Source organism: Oncorhynchus kisutch, linkage group LG22, assembly GCF_002021735.2.
Source record: "Oncorhynchus kisutch isolate 150728-3 linkage group LG22, Okis_V2, whole genome shotgun sequence".
Taxonomy (NCBI): domain Eukaryota; kingdom Metazoa; phylum Chordata; class Actinopteri; order Salmoniformes; family Salmonidae; genus Oncorhynchus; species Oncorhynchus kisutch.
The window spans coordinates 13,123,314-13,149,557 of NC_034195.2; the positions used below are offsets into that span (position 1 = coordinate 13,123,314).

At 41.7% G+C, this 26,244-nt stretch overlaps 1 protein-coding gene across 1 annotated transcript; it reads right to left on the reverse strand.

Moving 5' to 3' along the window:
• Window positions 1-638: 638 nt before the first annotated feature.
• On the reverse strand, window positions 639-20,142 carry prr5l (proline rich 5 like). Its single transcript, XM_020456994.2, has 9 exons — window positions 19,805-20,142; window positions 13,583-13,713; window positions 11,102-11,182; window positions 10,763-10,811; window positions 7,741-7,798; window positions 7,178-7,269; window positions 6,666-6,800; window positions 6,232-6,352; window positions 639-1,858 (listed from the first exon to the last, which is right to left on the reverse strand). The coding sequence occupies exons 2-9, from the start codon at window positions 13,702-13,704 to the stop codon at window positions 1,479-1,481; spliced, it is 1,038 nt and encodes a 345-aa protein (XP_020312583.1). The 5' UTR covers window positions 13,705-13,713; window positions 19,805-20,142; the 3' UTR covers window positions 639-1,478.
• Between the last annotated feature and the right edge of the window lie 6,102 nt (window positions 20,143-26,244).

Here is a 26,244-nt window from a genome sequence, read left to right on the forward strand (position 1 = left end):
CTTGTTGGTTATTACTGCATTGTCGGAACTAGAAGGACAAGCATTTCGCTACACTCAAATTAATATCTGCTAACCATGTGTATGTAACAAATATTATTTATTTTTTTAACTAAGGGCAAGCATGGCATCCGTGACAGAGATGGAGAAACGTTCATCCATGTATCTTGCTACATTTTCAGATATATTTAGTCAGAAAGTAATTTTCATTGCAAGTTAAAGCTTACTGTTAGCTAGCTAACATTAGCTGTCTGGCTGGCTCGCAAGTTCATGTTACATGTATGATCTGTGTAGTAACGTTATGCATATCTCAGAGCCATTTGTATTGCTAGTTATAGCCTAATGTTAGCTAGCTAGCTAACATTGAACCCAGCTAGTTGGTTAGATTTATCTACCTGTAGATTCATGCAGGGTAGTAACGTTATGAGTTGGGATTATGGTTAATTGTTTAGCTAGCTAGCTAAAAGTCTAAACAAAAGACTCCACTATTCAAGTAACCATTTCACTGTACCGTTTACACCTAACAGGCTAGAAACTAACCAAAAACAATTGTTTAGAAAGTAGCTTTTAATTTTTAAATGGATGGGTTTAATGGTGTTAATACACACCAGTTATGCTATTTTAGACCCCCAGGCTGCTGATGTCATGCATGATGTCATTTTATTGTTAATAATTTTTCAGAACAACAACGACAAGTTTGATGTCGGACGACAATAGAATGTTCATGATGTCATTGTGACAACTGTTGATAGATGTAGTATAAACCAGCCTTTAGTCTTGAAATCTTTGGTTGTTCACTACCATACTCACTGTTTAGCACATTGCCTCACACGTGAAAGAGATGGGTGGGGCTAAGTCTTAAGAGGGTGTAAACGATGCTGAATGGGTGTAGAATAAGAAGAGCTCGTGTACCAAACATTCAAGGACCATTTTCTCAAAAGTGGGGTTACAAGTTTTTCAACGTTCAAAGCAGAATTACTTTCCCATTTGTTCCTCAACTGCAGTGTATGATATACAGTTTTTCTAGCTGTGAGTCTAGGGAGTCAACTTTTATCTAATGTAAAAACAAAATACTAAAACAATGTTACAAAACACCAAATCGAGGCGGTCAGTCACAAATATACTTTCTTTACATGAGGCTCAGATCTCACTGTCCCCTGTGTCCTTATGAGAGGGTAAAAACACGATAGGGTAAAAACACGAGCTGTTACGGTAGATGCCTGTCATCAATCAGTTCCGACCGAGGAATGCGTCCCAGGAATAAAATCATGTGAATAGATCTGACATGTTGGCAATTCGGGTAACAGAGCTGTACGGAAACAATCAACTGTTTCCACATTTTGGCCTCTGAGCACAGAGGAGGGAAAGCCCTTGGGTGACAGGGACTCCACCCAACCACCCTGCTCGCACTCAGAGATGTTTTTTATCCCCTCAGTTTCCAGGAATCAATAACAACAATGGTCTCCAGCTGCTATCACTGGTTAGCTGGGAGAATGGCAGCTGATTTCAGTCGATCTTTGCTTTCTAAAGGGCCCCACCACTCCCAGTGGGGATTCCAGGATGTCTGGATGGCTGGAGAAAGGCCTGGGCAGCATGCCGTTGCCTGCCATCCCGTTCCCACCACCGCCACCACTGTCCTCCTCCATCCCAGGCTGCATCCTGCCAGAAGCTGAGAGCAGCCGTATGTCAGAGTGTGCATTGGCCACTGTGTGGCGTCGGACTCCTCCCACCTTCTCCAGGTAGGATTCCCCCTCCTGCTCCACTAGGGGAGCCAGAGAGGAGGAGTCTGAGGCATGATGATGAGTAACAGTGATCTCTGGTTGTGCCACTCCTCTTAACCTGGAAAGTGGTGCACGGCATTCTAGGGATAGAAGAAGAGGAAAACACCTGTTTAAGTATTTCTCTTGCTATTGTTTGAAAGTAATACAGTCGACTCCTGATGAGTATGCATTGGATAAATGCAATGCAATGTAGTTCACCAGTCCTAATTCAAGAACAATTGTTAAAGGCCCAGTAGTCAAAATCATGTTTATTTCCAGTTTTGTTCTATCATATTGTATAACAGCTGATGAAACTAACAGTGCAAAATACAAAAAATTATAAGTGATATTTCCTGTGCCTTAAAGAATTACTCCTGAATTCATCTCCCAGTGTATGGTGGAAAGCAGACTCAACCAGATTTTCCTCTAGGATTTTGCCTGTGCTAGCTCTATTCTATTTATTTTTCATCTGGAAAAACATAACAATTTCAAGCACACCCATAACATGATTCAGCTACTGTACGCTTGAAAATATGTAGAGTGGTACTCAATAATGTGTTGTATTGGATTTGCCTCAAACATAACACTTTGTATTCAGGACAGAAAGTGCTTCATCACATTTTTTAGCAGTATTACTTTAGTGCCTTGTATCGAACAGTATGCATGTTTTGTAATATTTTTTATCCTGTATAAGCTCCAATCTTTTCAATCTGTCAATTAGGTTAGTTTTGTGAAGTATGTACTGTTGTTGTTGATTCACTTAGTCTTGCCATAACAAAGGGGTTGAATACTTATTGACTCAAGACATTTCAGCTTTCATTTTTAATTCATTTGTAAAAATGTAAAAAAAACATTATTCCACTTAGACAAAATCTCAATTTAAATGTAGGCTGTAACAACAACAAATGTGGAAAAAGTCAAGGGGTGTGAATACTGTAGTTGCTGGCACTGTAGTTGCTGATTGAAAATACAATTTACACAGGACCTTTTAATCAGCATGTTTGCATGGGCGGGATGCATTGGCATTACATTGTGACATCACCATGCTGTAAATTGGTTAATCGACCAATAACAAAGAGAACTCCAAACCTCTCTGCCAATAACAGCCAAATGATCAATGAACCTACCAGGTACAACACCAAATCAGTAAACACGGGCACCCTCATAGATGTCATCCTAACTAATTCGCCCTCCAAATACACCTCTGCTGTTTTCAATCAAGATCTCAGCGATCACATTGCCTGCATCCGTAATGGCTCTGCAACCAAACGACCACCCCTCATCACAGTCAAACGCTCCCTGAAACACTTCTGCGAGCAGGCCTTTCTAATCGACCTGGCCGGGGTATCCTGGAATGACATTGACCTCATCCCGTCAGTAGATGATGCCTGGCTATTCTTTAAAAGTGCCTTCCTCACTATCTTAAATAAGCATGCCCCTCTCAAAAAATTTAGAACTAGGAAAAGATATAGTCCTTGGTTCACGCCAGACCTGCCTGCCCTTGACCAGCACAAAAACATCCTGTGGCGTTCTGCATTAGCATCGAATAGCCCCCGTGTTATGCAACTCTTCAGGGAAGTTAGGAACAAATATACACAGGCAGTTAGAAAAGCTAAGGAAAGCTTTTTCAAACATAAATTTGCATCCTGTAGTACAAACTAAAAAAAAAGTTATGGGACACTGTAAAGTCCATGGAAAATAAGAGCACCTCCTCCCAGCTGACCACTGCTCTGAGGCAAGGAAACATTATGACCACCGATAAATCCGCTATAATTGAGAATTTCAATAAGCATTTCTCTACGGCTGGCCATGCTTTCCACATCGCTACCCCTACCCCGGTCAACTGCCCGGCACCCTCCACAGCAACCCGCCAAAGCCCCCACCATTTCTCCTTTACCCAAATCCAGATAGCCGATGTTCTGAAAGAGCTGCAAAATCTGGACCCCTACAAATCAGCCGGGCTAGACAATCTGGACCCTCTCTTTCTAAAATGATCTGCCGAAATTGTTGCAACCCCTATTACTAGCCTGTTCAACCTCTCTTTCGTATTGTCTGAGATTCCCAAAAATTGGAAATCTGCCACGATCATCCCCCTCTTCAAAGGGGGTGACACTCTAGACCCAAACTGCTACAGACCTATATCTATCCTACCCTGTCTTTCTAAGGTCTTCGAAAGCCAAGTTAACAAACAGATTACTGACCATTTCGAATCCCACCATACATTCTCCGCTATGCAGTCTGGTTTCAGAGCTGGTCATGGGTGCACCTCAGCCACGCTCAAGGTTCTAAACGACATCATAACCGCCATCGATAAGAGACATTACTGTACAGCCGTATTCATCGACCTGGCCAAGGCTTTCGACTCTGTCAATCACAACATTCTTATTGGCAGACTCGACAGCCTTGGTTTCTCAAATGATTTCCTCGCCTGGTTTACCAACTACTTCCCTGATAGAGTTCAGTGTGTCAAATCGGAGGGCCTGTTGTCTGGACCTCTGACAGTCTCTATGGGTGTGCCACAGGGTTCAATTCTCGTGCTGACTCTCTTTTCTGTACACATCAATGATGTTGCTCTTGCTGCTGGTGATTCTCTGATCCACCTCTACGCAGACGACACCATTCTGTATACTTCTGGCCCCTCCTTGGACACTGTGTTAACTAACCTCCAGACAAGCTTCAATGCCATACAACTCTCCTTCCGTGGCCTCCAACTGCTCTTAAACGCAAGTAAAACTAAATGCATGCTTTTCAATCGATCGCTGCCCACACCTGCTCGCCCATCCAGCATCACTACTCTGGACGGCTCTGACTTAGAATACGTGGACAACTACAAATACCTGGTTGTCTGGTTAGACTGTAAACTCTCCTTCCAGACTCACATTAAGAATCTCCAATCCAAAATTAAATCTAGAATCGGCTTCCTATATCGCAACAAAGAATCCTTCACTCATGCTGCCAAACATACCCTCGTAAAACTGACCATCCTACCGATCCTCGACTTCGGTGATGTCATCTATAAAATAGCCTCCAACACTCTACTCAACAAACTGGATGCAGTCTATCACAGTGCCATCCGTTTTGTCACCAAAGCCCCATACACTACCCACCATTGCGACCTGTACGCTCTCGTTGGTTGGCCCTCGCTTCATGCTCGTCGCCAAACCCACTGGCTACAGGTTATCTACAAGTCTCTGCTAGGTAAAGCCCCGCCTTATCTCAGCTCACTGATCACCATAGCAGCACCCACACGTAGCACGCGCTCCAGCAGGTATATCTCACTGGTCACCCCCAAAGCCAATTCCTCCTTTGGTCGTCTTTCCTTCCAGTTCTCTGCTGCCCATGACTGGAACGAATTGCAAAAATCTCTGAAGCTGGAGACTCACATCTCCCTCACTAGCTTTAAGCACCAGCTGTCAGAGCATTTTACAGATCACTGCACCTGTACTTAGCCTATCTGTAAACAGCCCATCTATCTACCTACCTCATCCCCATACTGGTATTTATCTATTTATTTTGCTCCTTTGTACCCCAGTATCTCTACCTGCACATTCATCTTCTGCCGATCTACCATTCCAGTGTTTAATTGCTATATTGTAATTACTTCGCCACCATGGCCTATTTATTTCCTTAAATTACCTAATTTGCACTCACTGTATATATACTTTTTGTTTTCTTTTGTTCTACTGTATTATTGACTGTATGTTTTGTTTATTCCATGTGTAACTCTGTGTTGTTGTATGTGTCGAATTGCTACGCTTTATCTTGGCCAAGTCGCAGTTGCAAATGAGAACTACCTGGTTAAATAAATAAAGGTGAAAACAGCTGGTTTTCCCTTCCCCACTCAGACCACTCCCAAAAGCTAGTTTTGCCCATTTTAATGGAAATGTATTACAGTAAGGTACTTAATTGTTACCCTGAAATGATTTGATATTGATATAAAAACTGCTGCATTGGACCTTTAATTACTCTGGGATATCTGCATGCTCTAGTTTAGTGCATGATGTCACGACCATCCCAAGCCATTGAATTGGTCAGGTTGACTGTAATGGCAATCGTAGAAACAACTACACTGGGGAAGGGGAGTAAAAGTGCAATAAAGAAAGTGTGTGTGCTAGCCAGTTCCAGGCCAGTGGGATAAGAAATGTGATCAAATGCAGATTTGTAGGCTCTGGTGATGTTTTTTTATGTGATTTGTCATGCCATAGAAGCCTAGTTAGGGCTTTCAAGGCTTATTTCCCCTCATAGAGCCTGGGGGCCACAGTAAAGGGATCACACATTCTCCTTCTTATTAAAAAAACTGGTCAAATTGCTGTTAATGCTTCTTTTGAAAACAAGTACTATTTTACTCTTTTATTAACTGTTCATTATTGTTCAAAATACAATATGATTAGGGAAAGAAAAAAATCACTTAATCTTACTACAAAAAGTGGGACCAAAGCTTATACTATGTTCTGTTGTGACCCAGGCCACTCACCTACGAAGCAGTTGGTGTTGCTAACGTGGAGGACATTCCCCAGGTAAGGAGAGATGACTGTCTCGACCAATCCCTCTAGCTGATAGTACTCTTGACTGGGCCCGTTAGACTCATGGATGCCCTGTGGATAGATACAATGACAGAAACATCGTGAGTAAGCATGGGATGGTGCTCAACACAGACAGTTGACACAGAGGCCTCACTTTGAACCATATTGCATTAACTTCATATTACGATGTGAGATAATGTTATGTTCATTTGCCACAGAGCCAGGCTCTGATTTGCCATGTAGTACTGCCATGTAGTACAACTGACCCAAAGGGGTTTAGAAGCTACATGTACTAACTATTATTATTCTACTATATGTGGTGACAATTGTCACATAATGTGTCTACATGTCCAGATTACAATGACTGGTGTAGAAGTAAGCTTACCTGCAGAATCAGCAGCATTTGTGTGATGGCTGGGGGGACTGTGGCAATGGGCAGTAGGTCTTCTAGGGAGAGCTTCAACAGGACCAGGTCTCTGAAGCCCAGTAGAGCCATCTGTCTGACGGTAAGCTCCTGACCCTGCACTCACACAGGAAAAAACACACATAAATGAATGATGTTCATGAGGGATGAAATTAGATGGCAACATTGCAGTAAAGGGCTGGGAGGACTTCAAGATGCCAAATAAATGAAAGAGTATGGCAAAAAGCAGAGACTGTAATTGAGAGAGGGAAGGAGAGAGATTTCTGACCCTACACTGACAGGGGCAGGAGAGGATTGTCCCTATCTGGCTGTGTGCAGTAGAATGAGCAGCCAGTTTCAGAATTAAGCCAGGAGGGCAGGATTAATAACACCCCTACTGTATAAACCAAGTGCCATGGGATTGTACTGATTACTGAGGGTCAGGCAGTCGGTTTAAAGTCTCAGCGAAAGGACGGGCTGTATGTTGGCAGTACCTGAACAGGATAGAATATAGCCTGGAGCGTGGGCAAAATCCCAGTGAAGAACCTGACCCACATCTCAGACAGGATAAGGAGTTGACTGTCACCTGAGGAGAAAGGGAGGGACAAATGAACCACCATTAGATGACACTGTGACAAATGACACAGATCTAAGTTCTTTCACAGAGCCTTCGTTCCCTGAGTCTGAATGCATTGGACAGGTGGAAAGCAATATGGCACTTGGATAAGGATTTTTACTATTGAATTGCTATTACACATAATGCTTTATGCTACACAAGACTGAATTGAGGTGGTCAATCACAAATAAACTCTCTTTACATGAGGCTCAGATCTCACTCTCATTTCTGTGTCCTTATGAGAGGTTAAATAGGGTAAAAACACAAGCGGTTACAGTAGATACCTGTCATCAATCAGTTCCAACCGAAGAATGCGTCCCAAGAATAAGACCTTGGGGAAATACCCTGACCATCTCGCTGTGAACAAAGTAGCTTCCTTAAACGTAAATGCAAACTATCCAAATTGTTTTCAATGTTTCATGGCGCAGATGGTACACTTACCCTCATAAAGTCTAATCTTCTCCAGAATATGTGACAGGCCTTTGGTCAAGAGTTGATTCTAGGACAAATTGTAAGAAAGAAAGAGTAAATGTTAGAAACGTATGTTTTTAAATTCAAGGAAACAGTAACAGTTTCAAGTTCTCTTACATGGCTGTTACCAATGACTCTATTAACATCTACATGAGAGACATCTGGTGTGCAAATGAAATGCATCTCACATGCCAGTTGGTGTAAGGTTGCTGAAAGGAGGTGTTCATTTGTGTCCTATCCAAAACACGTAGAAAAGGGGATATTTATAACCAACGTTCAGAATGAACAGGTTTCAACCCCTTCAAAAAAATCAGTTCTCTGCTGACTGAATAATTGATCAACAAATGCACAGAAAGGCACTAAGCAAAAGAAAATCTGCTCATTGCATATAGAGGAGCTGGTGGGACATCCAGTGGAAAATACGGAGCATAGTGGTTGGTAATGTTCCCTAGTTGCGCCTTGATTTGCTCAGTGTTCTTTATTGGGAGAGCTCGAAAATTCAAGCCCCTTTGGTGCTGCCATAGAGTTACATTAGAAGTGTCCATCCAAGAAGGCTCAAGGTCATTGGCCACAGAAAAAAAAGAAATCAAATCATGTTATATCTACCGTAGCTTTGATTGGACTGATGTCAACATCCTCTTTCAAAATCTTAGCTAGCAAGTTAGCAGTCATCATCATGAATGAAGTCGACAATCTACTGGCAAATCCTTTTCAATCCTTGCCATGTGAAGAGAAATTATGAAGATAATTTATAGATTAAACATATTGGTGCTCATCGGCCATTAGACATAAACATTACAGAACACATTGGAAATTGCAAGTTCAACAATGAGTGGTTTGGAAGAAATCAGTGGCTAACTGCAAGCATTGCAAAGCAATCACTAGCATGCTATTCAGTGGAGTGGGTGTGTGGTCCAAGTCTGGGTTTAAGGATCTCTTTTCCAAGCTTAAAAGGATAAACATTCAACATTTGCAATGCTGTCAATCCAGCATGGCTTCTGCAGCGTTCAAAACAACTGGAAACTCGGAACTGGGAAATCTCAGACTTCAGTGAGTTCAAGACAACTGTGACCTCGGGGAAAAAAAACTAGCTCTGACTGGGAAAATACGTTTTGAATGGTCTTCCAACTCGGAATTCAGAGTCGGGAACTCAAGCCTCTTTCTAGAGCTTTGAACTGAAGATCACTGACGTCATGATTCAACGTTTACAGAGTTCCCAGTTGTCTTGAAAGCACCATAAATCCAGAGAATGCCAGACTTTGATGACAAACTTTGCCCACGAAGGTCCGCGACGCCACTTCCTGTTCAAGTGAGCACAGCACAACAAGTTGAGTCAAAAAATGTATTGTATGCTGCTTCAGAAATGATGTAATATGCCAGGGAGATATGTATACTGTAGCTAAGAAAGTAATACTGAGTTGTTGTGTTGTAATTTGAAATACTTGCTACACCAGAAGTTAATGGTTATATGTAGGAGGAATGTTTATGGTGGGGTCAATTGAGGGCGGATAAGAGCCATGGGCCTGGGAAGTTACTAAGTAAGGGAAAAAGGCAATCACATGGTTGCGGTCACTGATAACGGTGGAGAGCTGTGTTTTAGTGAGGAATGGGGGCCGAGGTCAGGTCAGGTCACATGAAGGGAGAAGGAACAGTTTACTACCCACATCACTTAACTTCCTGCCTAGCAACAAAGATGTAGGGTTTAGAAAAAAGGAGGAGACTCCGCCTAAAGGGAGGTTTAAATACTTGTGCTGTTGGAACCATGTCTTTGTCGCTGTTTGACCCGTTGGGTGAATAAACTTCGTTTGAGCATTGACTAGTTGTCTGTTAGTTTTTCACTCTGTTTGTCAGAACCTAACAAAGTTTATGTTGTGTAGTAAGCCATTACTTGCCCATGTGCCTCACCCTAATATTTTGGTCCCTTTTCCCCTCATAATATAGCCTACTGTTCTGACTTGGTGGTGCATGTAGCCTATAGCCTGTTTTAAAGAAATGTAATCATTGAATATTGTAAGAGCTTTCATTGTCTGCATATGCGCCCCCCTTATTTATCCTATGGTTCTGACTTGGTGTACAGTGAGAATACCGTAAGAATGCCCCATGTTCTGAATTCTATCGCTGTACATTTCAAAAGTGTTTAACAAATAGTTATATTGACTACGTCCGTCCTAGTTCGCTCGTTAATGTCTTAATCGAAATTACGGATTGCCTCTCATCCACTCGTTGTCCCAGTATGCCATAATTTATACATCTCAATTGTCAGTAGAAACCACATATGTGCAAGTCAGCCATATCAGCTATGTTTTTTTTAAAGGCAGTAAATGAGGCTGAATGAACTGTTTCTCTGCCAGACAAAGCTCCGTTGAGTGATAAGGTGTTGGGACTGCTGTTGGGACTCCGTTGTTGAGAAAGCTTTAAGTAGACCCTAACAGTTTGTGGGCACCGTTTGTCACCGTTATAGTACACTTCATGTATTGTTTAGTGTTGTGTTGTGTAGTGTAGTGGCTTTGCTGGCATGCATCTCCATTTTGGGGGGGAGTTTGCCCCACCTAGATTTACATGCTAAAATTGCCACTGGCTCAACTGCTATTTCAGGACAAATAATTAAGACAGCAATCTATATGTAGTTTATTAAAACACCAAAACACCTTTCACTTCAATTGAAAAATAAATAAATATATGAATTACTTCATTTTTATTACGACATTTGACACATGTATATGATTTTCCAGGTACCTTGGCTCTTGTCAACTCACCCAGACTGTTTTTAAATTGTTCTTATTGAGGCATTTTCCTAAAACACCTTACAAACACATTTGACTGGAAAGTTTGTAAAGGGTCTTTTGGAATGATTGGGGCAAAAATCCTTACAAATCTGATATGGCTATTAAATACACTACATATGTAGCTACATGTGCATTATATTAATAAACTACTCCTTTGATCATTTTGGATGGTGAATCTACAGTACATGCAAGGGGAAAGGGCATACCTGGAAGTACTCTGTGATGAACGAGCCCAACTCGGTCTTGAGGAGCCATCTAAAAGGACACAGAACAATGGGACACTAGCTAATAACGTGAAAGAAAAACATTGATTTGAAACGTACTTTATAAAAGTATTGACATACAGTGGTTCCTTAAATCAAAGGTGGTGTAAACATTTTGATGTCTCCTTTCCTTTATGTTGATTCCACTAAGGCCTTATCTGTCAAAGCCTTACGGGTTACAAGAACAAAACAAGGAGGACCGTATCCCCAAAGCTTCCTGCAGTGTGCGGTGAAGTCACAAAGCTCTTAGTATGTCTATCTAGACTGTCAATTCAACATTACCTGATGCTCTCATTGAGGGTGTAAAGCTCATTCGCTTGCAACCCTCCACCCTGGAACACTTTGATCACGGCTGTTTGGACGCTAAGGGAAAGAAACACAGGGTCAGGTCAGAGCTCATAGGTCAGAGGGCATAGGTGAGGGAGCCTCAACTGCCTGGCAAATGGGAAGCTCTGGCTGAGATCAACAGGACAGTATTTCAACTTTTCTGAAAGATGGCTGATTGTGATAGATGGTGATTAGGTTGCCTCATTTTGTCTAATAAGTCAATCATACACTGAGTATACCAAACATTCGGGAACACCTTCCTAATTTTGAGTTGCATCCCTATGCCTTTAGAAAAGCCTCAATTCGTCGGAGCATGGACTCTACAAGGTGTCAAAAGTGTTCCACAGGGATTCTGGCCTATGTTGACTCTATACTTCCCACAGTTGTGTCAAGTTGGCTGGATGTACTTTGGGTGGTGGACCATTCTTGATACACATGGGAAACTTTTGAGCGTGAAAAACCCAGCAGCGTTGCAGTTCTTGACATAAACTGGTGCACTTGGCACCTCCTACCATACCCCGTTCAAAGGCACTTAAATATTATGTCTTGCCTAGGGTTGCAAAGGGTCGGAAACTTTCTGGTAAATTTCCAGAGTTTTTCCATGGGAGGTTAAGCCCGGGAATTAGGGGAATTTTGCTTACATTTTTTTTATTTTCTGTTTGTTTTGTCTGTGATTCTTTTCACACCTGGTTTCATTTGCGTTTATTTCTGTGTGTATATAGGGTACCTGTTGCCTGCCTTAGTTCGTGCGAGATTAGACTTGTGTGTATTGCGCTCGATTGTATTTTGATGTTTGTTGTTTCACGGTTACGCACGTGTATGTAAAGTGTCGGAACTGTGTTTGTTCCTCCTTGTTTTGAAACACACATCAAAGCACGCAACAGGCTAACCAATACAAGGGTTGAAAAATTGGGGGCCACCATTTTGGCTTTTTGAGCCTGACAACGAGCCATCCTCAACAAGGTTGAAAAGTGACAGTGAAGATGAGGCCTCAGAGTCAGATGTTCAAGGGGTGGACATTGAGGAGATCTAGGGAGAAGACATGGAAGACAAACAAAGCTTTAGTTTCTGGACTATCATTTTACAGATGTATGTTGAAAATGTTTTTGGGAGATCTGATGGATCATTGGGGATCATTCAATATCCCTTTCCTTTGTTGTTCAGTGAAATCATCCCATGTGAAGAGTCAACTTGTTTAATTAAAGTTCAATTCGTAACTAAATCGTTTTTAAAAATGTCTATTGGAAGACATTTTATGATTTGCAATTATGTCTACTTATGATAAGGTAAAAGGATTATGTTTTGATAACAACCCACCATGGACAATTAGTGCCCTGCAACATTTTCTGAATATAAAAAAAGAGGTGTGAAGTATGGGAGGGGAGGCATGGACATACTGTAAACAGTGAAAACCAGAGATCCATTTAAATCCCCTCTGCAGATATTGTCATAACATGACATAACATATTGTCATAACATGGCCTTGGGGGTTTTCTTAAACCTTTTCATTGTGTAGCAAAGCTGTGTAAAGGTACTGTCCAGAATCAACCCCTAGCCCATACCCCCTGGGCACTTTTGTAGAGCTGAAGGAATTAGAAAGGAAAATAGGGCTTGTGAAAACTTGGCATTGGCCTTTTGTCCTAGTTTAGGGACGGTCCGCTATCAGATCAAAACAGTGCAGCGTACCATTGTGACTTCGGCCCTTTGCTGTGGAGGACTGTGCCGTTCAAGCAGTGGCGGCGGCCGGTGACCATGTGACCAAGGACACAAACTCCACACCTATGGAAAGACCCTCTGCTTTCGGTGGACAAAGAGCATGCCAAGCGCCTCAGTGGCACCTCTGGGGTTTAGCAGAAGGGACCTCTTAGCAGCCGAAGCACCCGCTGCCCCATCCGCTTCCCACAAAACATCCTGTCAAATGCTCTATTCACTTCCTGAGAGAAGGGGGGAGAGCTGTCTGACACATTTCCATACCGAAATAAAGGGTTAGCTTCCGTTTCCGTAGTGAATATGTTCAAAACCGCCAGCTCAACAGTACTATCCACACTTTTTGCAGATAAAGAGTGATGGGGTGTTCAGAGAGGAAAGAGACCATCGCAGGTCTTCCTGCTCCAACCCGGACACTTACTAATATACACATATCCCAAATCCTCTAAAAACTTCCTGGTGGGATTACAACATTATTTATCCTGTAATTTCCTATCATGTTCTCTTTGGACATTTTAGGGAAATAAAGTGAGGCACAAAGAAATATGATATGTATCAAATCTAGTTGCTTCCCATTTGAAAGCAAACCAAAGTCAGTTCAGTATCTAATGACTGATATAGACCCTCTGTCAGAGATGTATGAAAAGAGAAACGTGTTTCACACACTCAAACACACACATTTAAAAGCAGTGTTGGATGTGGTTCACATAGATGAGGAGGCCCACCCACCTATTCCAGACGCTGGTGTTGGACAGCTGCTGGCCGACCGAGCTGGCGTGGAAGCAGGCGAGGTCCGTCAGCACGGGCGAGCTCATGAAGCGAGGGCGGGGCCGCCGAAAAGATCCCATCATGCACCAGGCCTGCAGAAAACACAAGTCAGTGGTTAATAATGGCTATTCAATTGGGTGCAACTAAAAGTTCATGATAAATAAATTATCATGCAGTATAGAAGTCTGTGTATGAGCTATTCAGTGCATTTCTGCCTCCAATGCTAAAGCCGTTCATTCTACTGAATAGACCGCATGGAAGAAAGGAAGACTTGGTGTGACATTGTGAAAGTTTCAGAATCAACAGCCGCTGGCATAGACGAAGACTGAAACCAAAATACTTTGGCTACAACACTCACACAAAAGTGTTTGTGTGTGTACAGTAAACCACTACAGTGAGCGAGTAAGTTCACTAAGCGAAACTGTGTCTGAGGGGGAAGACAGACACTCGCTCTCACAGCAGGTATGCATGCTTATGTTGTCTCAATACGAGAGAGCCTGTATCATTCCGAAAGCAGAGAGGTGGTGAACCCCCGCTGTGCAGTCATGTCAACTTCCTCTCGTCCATTAGCTTCCTGCCTTACTGCTCTAATCCAAACCTCAGTACTGTTTACAGCACAAACTGTGCCCTAATGAAAGGGCCAACCGCCAAAAGCCTGGGTTGGTTAGGTAAGAGAAGAGTGGCTAAGCTAGGCTACACTAGGATATAATAAGAGCCTGAGAACAGCATGGGATTTGGCGTCCCGCACAGATATATGGATAGCTTGTGAGCCAGGCCCCAAAAATAACGCTGTGTCGAGAACTTGGTAAACTAAAATGAGATAAGGGACAAGGTGACAGGAGGTGGGCCATCGCACAGCTTTTAGTCTCAAGTCACCCACTGACAGAGAGAGCAGGAAGCCCACATGAAGGGGAAGGGAGGGTGGTGAATGCCACCAAATGTTGTAAACAACGCACATGCGCTCTTTCCCACGCATTGAAAAGGCACTCATGCACAAGCTGGCCTGGTACATAAACAATCACACACAGACTTGCACAAACACAAGCTTGCAAACACCTACGGTACACACTTGAGACATGCACACACAAGCTGGTGAACACACACACCGCCGCCCCGCCTGTACCCACCACGTCACCCCATCCCACACACATCTGGGTGTCAGAAAGTATCCCTACCTCCCCAATCTACTCTGTAGAATGAGAGCAGATACAACAGCACCCACCACTCATTTAAAGAGGTGCAATGCCTAATATGCGTGACTTATGTACATGTGTGCGTGTGCCCTCATCAAGTGCAGATCCTAAATTAGAAAGAACATCGAAAAGCTGTAAATGAAAGATTATTCTGCACCTCCTTTTTTTTCTCTCGCCTTCGTGCTCTGCTCTGCGTCCCCTCTAATGCTGTCCCTTTGTGCACTCCACTGAGGGTAGCCTGGCAACGCTAAATAAGTATTTAGCAATCACCTCTCTCTCTGTTCTCTGTTTGGCAGACCAGATGAAAATAAACAATAGCATGCTTGTGTGCACCCACCCCGGGTGCTTCCATTTGCCCTGATCCAAGAAGAAATCAGAGTGAGGGTTTGTGGGGCACTCTGCAACATGAGGGCTGGACTATTAGCCACCTGGGTCGCCCTAATTGAGACTAGGGTAGTGGGCACTATGAATGTATACTTTGAAAATGCATCCATAAATACAATGTTTATCACAGATCTGTAGATGACTGGATAGGGGATGGTAGTAGTAGGGTATGGTAACAGAATGACACTGAAATAAATTTAAATTGAAAACAAATTATGCCAAACAAAAACCTTTGACTCCAAAGTCAAAGAAACCAGACAACTCTATGCACAAGGAATCGTGCTATACGGTACTATACCAAACTCCATTCTACTGTATTGTACTGACCTATACTCCACATTTCCTTACCGTACTGTACTGTACCAAACTCTACTCTACTCTATTATATTGTACTGACCTATACATTTCTTTACCGTACTGTACCAAACTCTAATGCGAGTGTAGCAATTCAAGATGTAGCGTCATTGCTTGTAGACACAGTTTTTTGTTAGGCTGGGTGAATGTTAGGGACTACTATTTTAGATCAACACATTAGAGATTTTCTATTTCTCCATCTCTCATTCTCTTTGAATCAGCACCTGTGCTCTATTTCCACAGGCTTGGTATCACCAACACTGGCTGTTACCTTGCCTCTTTGACTAAGTACTTACAACCTTCAGTGACATTCTAAAGATCTAATGCCTTCCCTAATCAGCAGTAGGAGTTACTAGTAAGGTAATTATTTTCAGCGAGGAGTGTCACACACACAAGCAGGCCTTAGGCTGCAATGACTGTCAGCTTAGCGTCACCCATCTTTACTGTACTTTCCTATAAAGGTGCATCAAACTGATGCAACTTGGACTCATGGGTAGACGTAACATGGTAAACGTAAATATGTCTCCCTCCACTTGGTATGATATGTTACATTTCGTATGGTATGTATACATTTGTGGAGGTCCATCTTCCATCTCGTATAATATAATATGTCTTCTAGGCAGAGTTGCAAAGAAAAAGTCATATCTCAGACTGGCCAATAAAAAGAAAAGACTAAGATGGACAAAAGAACACAGACACTGGACAGAGGAACTCTGCCTAGTCGGCCAGCATCCCAGAGTCGCCTCTTAACTGTTGACGTTGAGACGGGTGTTTGTGGGTACTAATTAATGAAGCTGCAAGTTGAGGACTTGTTAGGCGTCTGTTTCTCAAACTAGACACTCTAATGTACTTGTCCTCTTGCTCAGTTGTGCACCAGGGCCCTCCACTCCTCTTTATATTCTGGTTAGAGACAGAAGTACACAGCATTGTACGAGATCTTGTACGAGATCTTCAGTTCCTGGGCAATTTCTTGCCTTCATTTCTCAGAACAAGAACAGACTGACGAGTTTCAGAAGAAAGGTCTTTGTTTCCGGCCATTTTGAGCCTGTAATTGAACCCACAAATGCTGATGCTCCAGATACTCAACTAGACTAAAGGCCAGTTTTATTGCTTCTCTAATCAGCAGAACAGTTTTCAGCTGTGCTAACATAATTGCAAAAGGGTTTTCTAATGATCAATTAGCCTTTTAAAATAATACACTTGGATTAGCTAACACAACGTGCCATTGGAACACAGGAATGATGGTTGCTGATAATGGGCCTGTGTACGCATATGTAGATATTCCATAAACAATCTGCCATTTCAAGCTACAATAGTCATTTACAACATTAACGATGTCTACACTGTATTTCTGATCAATTTGATATTATTTTAATGGACAAAAAATATATACTTTTCTTTCAAAACAAGGACATTTCTAAGTGACCCCAAACTTTTGAAAGGTAGTGTATTTGTTAATAATTCCAATTTGTTGTGGCTAACATTAGTTAGGTTCCTAACATTAGTTGGTGGCTAATGTTAAATACGCTAGGGGTTACGGGTTAAGGCTAGGAGTTAGGTTAAAGGGTAAAGGTTAGGGGAAGGGTTGGCTAACAGAGGTCGACCGATTAATTGCCATGGCCGAATAATTAGGGCTGATTTTTCATAACAATCAGTAATCAGCATTTTTGGACGCCGATTATGGCCGATTACATTGCAATCCATGAGGAGACTGCATGGCAGGCTGACCACCTGTTGCACGAGTGCAGCATCAAAATAACCTTGTGGCTACAAGGAGCCAAGGTAAGTTGCTAGCTAGCATTAAACTTATGTTATAAAAAACAATCAATCTTAACATAATCACTTGTGAACTGCACATGGTTGATGATATTACTAGGTTAACTAGTTTGTCCTGCGTTGCATATAATCATTGCAGTGCCTTTATTTAGTTAAAAGAAATTCATGTTAGCAGGCAATATTAACTAGGGAAATTGTGTCACTCCTCTTGCGTTCAGTGCAAGCAGAGTCAGGGTATATGCAGCAGTTTGGGCCACCTGGCTCGTTGCGAACTGTGTGAAGACAATTTCTTCCAAACAAAGACCGTAATTAATTTGCCAGAATTTTACATAATTATGACGTAACATTGAAGGTTGTGTAATGTAACAGCAATATTTAGACTTAGGGTTGCCACCCATTCGATAAAATACAGAACGGTTCGGTATTTCACTGAAAGAATAAACGTTTTGTTTTCAAAATGATAGTTTCCAGATTTTACCATATTAATGACCTAAAGCTCGTATTTCTGTGTGTTATTATATTATAATTAAGTCTATGATTTGATATTTGATAGAGCAGTCTGACTGAGCGGTGGTAAGCAGCAGCAGGCTCGTAAGCATTCATTCAAACAGCACTTTACTGCGTTTACCAGCAGCTCTTAGCAATGCTTAAAGCACAGCACTGTTTATGACTTCAAGCCTATCAACCCCCGAGATTAAGCTGGCAATACTATAGTCCCTATAAGAACATCCAATAGTCAAAGGTATATGAAATACAAAATAGTCCTATAAAATCTACAACCTAAAACTTCTTATCTGGGAATATTGAAGACTCATGCTAAAAGGAACCACCAGCTTTCATATGTTCTCATGTTCTGAGCAAGGAACTTAAACGTTAGCTTTTTTACATGGCACATATTGCACTTTTCAACACTGTGTTTTTGCATTATCTAAACCAAATTGAACATGTTTCAATTTATTTGAGACTAAATTGATTTTATTTATGTATTATATTAAGATAAAATAAGTGTTCATTGTTCATTCAGTATTGTTGTAATTGTCATATACATACATATATATATATATAAATATATATATATATATATATATACACATACATACATACATACATACATACATACATACATACATACATACATACATACATACATACATACATACATACATACATACATACATACATACAATACATACATACATACATACATACACATATATATATATATAATTAAAAATCGGCCCAATAATCAGTATCGGTGTTGAAAAATCATAATCGGTCGACCTCTAGCTAACATGCTAAGTTCCAAAAATATAAATGCAACTTGCAACAATTTTCCTGAGTTACGGTTCATATAAGGAAATTAGTCAATTGAAATAAATTCATTAGGCCCAAATCTATGGATTTCACGACTGGGCAATTTGTGCACACAATTTGAGCCATGGGAGGGCATAGGCCCACCCACATGGGAGCCAGGCCCACACACTGGGGAGCCAGATCCGGCCAATCAGAATTCATTTTTCCCACAAAAGGGCTTTATTAAAAACAGAAATAGTCCTCAGTTTCTCAAGATCTCAGACGATCCTGCAGGTGAAGAATCTGGATGTGAAGGTCCTGGGCTGACATGGTTACACGTGGTCTGTGTTTGTGAGGCCGGTTGAACGTACTGCCAAATTCTCTAAAATTATGTTGGAGGTGGCTTATGGTAGAGAAATTAACATTAAATTAATTTCAGTCTTGCTGTCAGTATGCCAATTGCACATTCCTTCAAAAGGAGGAGACATCTGTGGCATTGTATTATGTGACATAACTGCACATTTTAGAGTGGGCTTTTATTGTACCCAGCACAAGGAGAACCTGTGTAATGATCATGCTGTTTAATCAGCTTCTTGATATGCCACACCTGTCAGGTGGAAAGGAAAATTTCTTACAAACAGGGATGTAATGATATTTGTGCACACAATGAGAGAAATACGTTTTGTATGCATATGGCACATTTCTGTGATCTTTTACTACAGTTCATGAAACATGGGACCAACATTTTACATTTATATTTTTCTTTAGTATAGTTGCAAAGTAGCTCCAAAGTTGTTAATAAGCTAAAATACTAAAGTTGTCCGTGGTTGTCCGGGATTTACATTTACTATGTCACTATTAGTCTATGAGGACAGGCTGAACCACCAAGTAGTAACAGGCAGCATGCTCAGTCCTGCAAAATTCAGTTTGGAGATGTTATTCAATGGTTTGAGTTCATTTTCTACATATGTATGCAGTTTTTTACTGCCGTCTAGACGTTCACTGACACTGACACACACTCATTTAGGAAGAAACTTCAAGATGGCAAATCAGAATCTCACGAAGTTGAAAGGCAGAAAACATATTAGAAGTGTGACTGTCAACGTGAATATTTATCTTTAGAAGTTAGCTGGGCTAATTTGAATACATTTTGTAAACAAACATATTTTAAAGCGTATCTTACCTTTTACTCAGCTCACTTCAACTACTCTTCAATTGCCGTGTGTCTTGCGCACAGCGGCGTCCTTGTGGCGACAATTTCAAATTCGTGTATAAAGCATGTGTAGCCTTCACCTCTTTGAACTAGCGAATTATGAAATTCAACCAATTGAAAGGTCCTTGGGTTTTAGTCTCGTCGTCTAATAATTCAGCCCATAAAGAGTTGCATTAGCTTGAAGGCTATTTGCTACATCTGCTACTTTGTACTGCGAAGTATCGGACGACGCTTGCGTTTACAAGTGTGACTTTCATCAATACACATCTATAGAGTCCGTTCATTCTCTGGTGGTGCCTGCCCCTCCTTCCCGACACCGATTGTTACGGAATACTTAACCGTTTCAATATTCATGAAGTGATCACCACTCTCTGTAAGCGGAAGCAGTGTAACGGTTTATTATAGCCTATAATACAGTTATGAGAGTTGTCGCAGAATTGATAGGGAGTTTTTAGGAAATGGTCGTCTTTAATACAATATTGACTTTCACTAAATTCAACATTAAAAGCATAGGCCTAGATGATTCACAATAACTGTGTTGGAACTATTGCACACTGCACAGTATACTATTTTGTACCTAACTACTAGCATTGTAATTTGTATAATATATTATATCAAATTATACTATTCATTACACAAGCCAACTGCAGGCTTCGTCTAGGATTAACGAAGTCAGGTACTGACTTGTCACACATTTAGTGTGAAGAAATGCAATTTCGCCTACCAATATCATTTCAATGTATAGTCCTACAAACACACAGTTCTAAACCCTCTACTATCACCATACATGTTGATGCAACTAGGCCTGCACATATCGTATTTTTTCAATCCATTATTATTGTGCAATCCTAAAAGGTAAACATTTAAACTTCAAAGTGTTGTGATTTTGATAAGAGTAAAATGAAACCGGGTTATATAAGATCAATCCATTTTTCCACCCTGACCAAACAATACATCCCTTGATTCTCTCAAAATAACCTTCTACCTAACAGCTACTTGACAGTTTAACATGTAAACGTGAAGTTCGAGACTCATGAACGTGCTCAAGAAAGTCAAAAACCCCACTGAGGGAATCATCATGTTGATTGTCAATCAAGAAAAAGGATCAGGCTAAAATGAATTGGACAGTGCTGATCCTTTATAATCACTTAAGCAAGAGCCTTATTTGGTCTACAGAGGGTCAAACCAGTGCCACATTTTCATAGTTAAGGTAGAGCACAAAAATGGTCAACACAACATCAAATCAAATTTTATTTGTTACATGCGCCGAATATAAACAGGTGTAGACCTTACAGTGAAAAGTAACCAATAATTAAAGAGCAGCAGTAAAATAACTATAGCGAGGCTATATACAGGGGATACGGGTACAGGGTAAATTAAATGTGCGGGGGCACTGGTTAGTTGAGGTAGTATGGACATGTACAGTCATAGACAAAAGTTTTGAGAATGACACAGATATTAATATCCACAGTTTGCTGCCTCAGTGTCTTTAGATATTTTTTGTCAGATGTTACTATGGAATACTGAGGTGTAATTACAAGCATTTCATAAGTGTCAAAGGCAATTACATGAAGTTGATGCAAAGAGTCCATATTTGCAGTGTTGACACTTCTTTTTTCAAGACCTCTGCAATCCGCCCTGGCATGCTGTCAATTAACTTCTGGGCCACATCCTGACTGATTTCAGCCCATTCTTGCATAATCAATGCTTGGAGTTTGTCAGAAGTTGTGGGTTTTTGTTTGTCCACCCGCCTCTTGAGGATTGACCACAAGTTCTCAATGGGATTAAGGTCTGGGGAGTTTCCTGGCCATGGACCCAAAATATCGATGTTTTGTTCCCAGAGCCATTTAGTTATCACTTTTGCCTTATGGCAAGGTGCTCCACTATGCTGGAAAAGGTATTGTTCGTCACCAAACTGTTCCTGGATGGTTGGGAGAAGTTTCTCTCAGAGGATGTGTTGGTACCATTCTTTATTCATGGTTGTGTTCTTTGGCAAAATTGTGAGTGAGCCCACTCACTTGGCTGAGAAGCAACCCCACAAATGAATGGTCTCAGGATGCTTCACTGATTGCATGACACAGGACTGATGGTAGCGCTCACCTTGTCTTCTCCGGACAAGCTTTTGTCCGGGTGACCCAAAAAAATCAGAAAGGGGATTCATCAGAGAAAATGACTGTAACCCAGTCCTCAGCAGTCCAATCCCTGTACCTTTTGCAGAATATCAGTCTGTCCCTGATGTTTTCCTGGAGAGAAGTGGCTTCTTTGCTGCCCTTCTTGACACCAGGCCATCCTCCAAAAGACTTCGCCTCACTGTGCGTGCAGAGGCACTCACACCTGCCTGCTGCCATTCCTGCGCAAGCTCTGTACTGGTGGTGCCCCGATCCCGCAGCTGAATCAACTTTAGGAGATGGTCCTGGCACTTGCTATAATTTCTTGGGCGCCCTGAAGCATTCTTCACAACAATTGAACCGCTCTCCTTGCAGTTCTTGATGATCCGATAAATGGTTGATTTAGGTGCAATCTTACTGGCAGCAATATCCTTGCCAATATCCATGCTTGTGAAGCCCTTTTTTGTGCAAAGCAATGATGACGGCACGTGTTTCCTTGCAGTTAACCATGATTGACAGAGGAAGAACAATGATTCCAAGAACCACCCTCCTTTTGAAGCTTCCAGTCTGTTATTCGAACTCAATCAGCATGACAGAGTGATCTCCAGCCTTGTCCTCGTCAACACTCACATCTGTGTTAATGAGAGAATCCTTTTGTGGCAGGGTTGAAATGCAGTGGAAATGTTTTTGGGGGATTCAGTTCATTTGCATGGCAAAGAGGGACTTTGCAATTAATTGCAATTCATCTGATCGCTCTTCATAACATTCTGGAGTATACGCAAATTGCCATCATACAAACTAATATGTGTCATTCTTAAAAATATTGGCCCCGACTGTAGGTAAAGTTATTAAAGTGTCTATGCATAGATAATAACAAAGTAGCGGGAGCGTAAGGGGGGGGGGGCAGTGCAAGTAGTCCGGGTAGCCATTTGATAGATATAGATATTCAGAAGTCTTATGGCTTGGGGCTAGAAGTTGTTTAGAAGTCTCTTGGACCTAGACATGGCGCTCCAGTACCGCTTGCTGTGCAGTAGCCGAGAGAACAGTCTATGACTAGGGTGGCTGGAGTCTTCGACAATTTTTAGGGCCTTCCTCTGACACCGCCTGGTATAGAGGTCCTGGATGGCAGGAAGTTTGGCCCCAGTGATGTACTGGGCCGTACGCACTACCTTCTGTAGTGCCTTGCGGTCGGTGGCCGAGCAGTTGCCATACCAGGCAGTGATGCAACCCTCCAGGATGCTCTCAATGGTGCAGCTGTATAACCTTTTGAGGATCTGAGGTCAGTAGTCATATTGGCAGGTTAGCTTAGTGTTCTTGGACACAGGGACTATGGTGGTTTTCTTGAAACATGTTGTTATTACAGACTCAGACAGGGCGAGGTTAAAAATGCCAGTGAAGACAGTTGCCAATTGGTCAGCGCATGCTCGGAGTACACACCCTGGTAATCTGTCTGCCTTCTGAATGTTGACCTGTTTAAAGGTCTTACTCACAATCGGCTGCGGAGAGCGTGATCACCCAGTCGTCCGGAACAGCTGATGCTCTCATGCTTGTTTCAGTGTTACTTGCATCGAAGAGGGCATAGAAGTAATTTAGCTCGTCTGGTAGGCTCATGTCACTGGGCAGTTCTAGGTTGTGCTTCCCTTTTTAGTCTGTAATAGTTTGCAAGCCCGGTCACATCCGACAAGCATTGGAGCAGTGTAGTACGATTCAATCTTAGTCCTGTGTTGACGTTTTGCCTGTTTGATGGTTCATTGGAGGGCATAGCGGGATTTCTTATAAGCTTCTGGGTTAGAGTCCCGTTCCTTGAAAGCGGCAGCTCTACCCTTTGGATCAGTGCGGATATTGCCTGTAATCCATGGCTTCTGGTTGGGATATGTACTTACAGTCACTGTGGGGACGACGTCATCGCTGCACTTATTGATGAAGCCAGTGACTGATGTGGTGTACTCCTCAATGCCATCGGAAGAATCCCTGAACATATTCCAGTCTGTGCTAACAAAACAGTCCCGTTGCTTAGCATCTGCTTCAACTGACCACTTTTTTATTGACCAAGTGACATAGGCCTAATGCCTGCACTCTGTTCTCTAAAATGTTTTGAACCAAAACATATTCTGACCTACCACCCTTCAAACACATATCCCAACCAACCAAAATTATTTTAATTGCAAGATACTGTATCTGTCACGTGTGCTCCCTATTTCCTCTCATTAGCGCATAATGACACTCACCAGGACTCCATCACCTCCTTGATTACCTGCCCAATACATGTCACTCCCCTTGGTTCCTTCCCCAGGCATCATTGTTTCTGTGCTTGTGTATCGGCGTACTGCCATGTGCTCTAGTGTCGTGTTCTTGGTTTTGTTATTTTATTAAAACGTTTCACCTGCACCTGCTTCCGACTCACCGCCCAGTCATTGCAGTATCTAAGACTTTATACAATTTTCCCAAATGTATCATATCTGTAATAATTTTCAAATGATTTATCTGTATAAGAAACAAAACATAATTTCAATAGATATCCTTACATGGTATGTTATATACATCCTCCTATGTCTGATCGAAAATGGGCTAAATCCGACTCATAAATGGTCCAGCTGCCAAATAATTTGACCCTGTTCAGATGCCAAAAATCATTGTGCTTCTTCACATGCAGGTGACATATCTGAGCATACATTTGCACCATATTCAATAGTAGGCTATACAAGGCACGGAAAGGCAAACATTGTCATATTTAATCCAAGTTGCTATTTCCAAAGCACATCTCTGCTATTTCTGTTTTAAAAATTCAGAATAGCAAATCCAGAGCTCCAATCACAATACGTTTTCTGTAAAGATGCTAACATAGGCCAATCCTGGTAAAAAAAAATTAAAAAAGTATTTTATTTCATTAACAGAACATAAAAGTTGCACACCCTCAATATCCCTGCCTGTCCTGTTTGTTAAGCTGGATGGGTGTTGATTGGCTCTTTAGCGGCGGTCCCTCGCAGTCCAGACCCAATGTAGTCTGTGAGCCACTCCAAACTGTCAATGCATGAATTAAGAATAAAACAAGTGTATATATTGCAAGAAAATATTGTAATTTCACCTAACCATACCACAAGGTACCCACTCTAACTGCTTCACTCATGATGAGGAAACTGGAACAAGCTAGCTAGCTAGCTAGCTAGCTAGCTAGCTAGATAGATAGATAGATAGATAGATAGATAGATAGCCAAGTTGCAAGTTATCTATCTTATATCAAGGAGTAATTCAAAACACGCCTAAACTTTTTAAAACTGTATTTCATATTGAGCATGTGCTGAAAACATATCAAGATCTGGATTTGGACCTCAGCCAAGAGAAGCATTTCTGGAATCAATAGTGCTTATCTTGAATGTACTGAGAAAACACAGATATTGTCACATCCTGACCTTAGTTCCTGTTTTATGTCTCTATTTTAGGTTGGTCAGGGCGTGAGTTGGGGTGGGCATTCTATGTTTTGTTCTTGTGTTTATATTTCTATGTGTTTGGTCTGGTATGGTTCCCAATCAGAAGCAGCTGTCAATCGTTGTCTCTGATTGAGAACCATACTTAGGTAGCCTATTTTCCCACTTTTGAGTTGTGGGTGGTTATTTTCCGTTTCAGTGTTTTCACCATACGGGACTGTTTTGGTTTTCCTTTATCCTCTTGTTCTTTGTTTTCTGTGTTCAGTGTAATAAATATGACGAACACTTACCACGCTGCATATTGGTCCAATATTTCATACTCCTCCTCAGATGAAGAGGAGAATCGTTACAGATATGCAATGAATACAGTCAGTATTTGTCAACGTGAAGAGAGAAAATAGGATGTCGCATATCTCAAGTCCATATCCAGCCATAGGAAATGTCTACGTGTGATATTTGGAATAATCCCAATTGAAATCAAATAATGGCAGGGGAAAAATGTCCACGTTAGCTACCCCCTGCGAAACTGTGATACAGCTGCCCAGTGGGAAGCACCCATAGAGAATGATAGAGGCCTCTAGTTGCCAAAAGTCAATTTTAGCATGGGCAGCTCTATTGACAGCTTCCACCACGCTTCCATGCTGTCACAGACGCTATAATGGCACAGACACCTACAGCACCCGATGTCACAGGAACGCCAAAAAGAACAACAACCACCCGAGCCACTGCCTGTTTACCCCGCTATCATCCAGAAGGGGAGATCAGTACAGGTGCATCAAAGCTGGGACAGATACTGAAAAAACAAATGCTTTCTCAAGGCCATCAGACTGTTAAATAGCCATGACTACCACCTTACAGGCTGCCCTATATACATAGA

Excerpts from the sequence above, each read along its gene's own strand:
- prr5l (XM_020456994.2), bottom strand. The coding sequence starts at position 13,704 with ATGATGGGATCTTTTCGGCGGCCCCGCCCTCGCTTCATGAGCTCGCCC. Across the intron at positions 11,183-13,582 it reads AACACCAGCGTCTGGAATAG|CGTCCAAACAGCCGTGATCA; the intron begins GTGGGTGGGCCT and ends TCTTTCCCTTAG. Across the intron at positions 7,270-7,740 it reads GAAGATTAGACTTTATGAGG|GTGACAGTCAACTCCTTATC; the intron begins GTAAGTGTACCA and ends CTTTCTCCTCAG.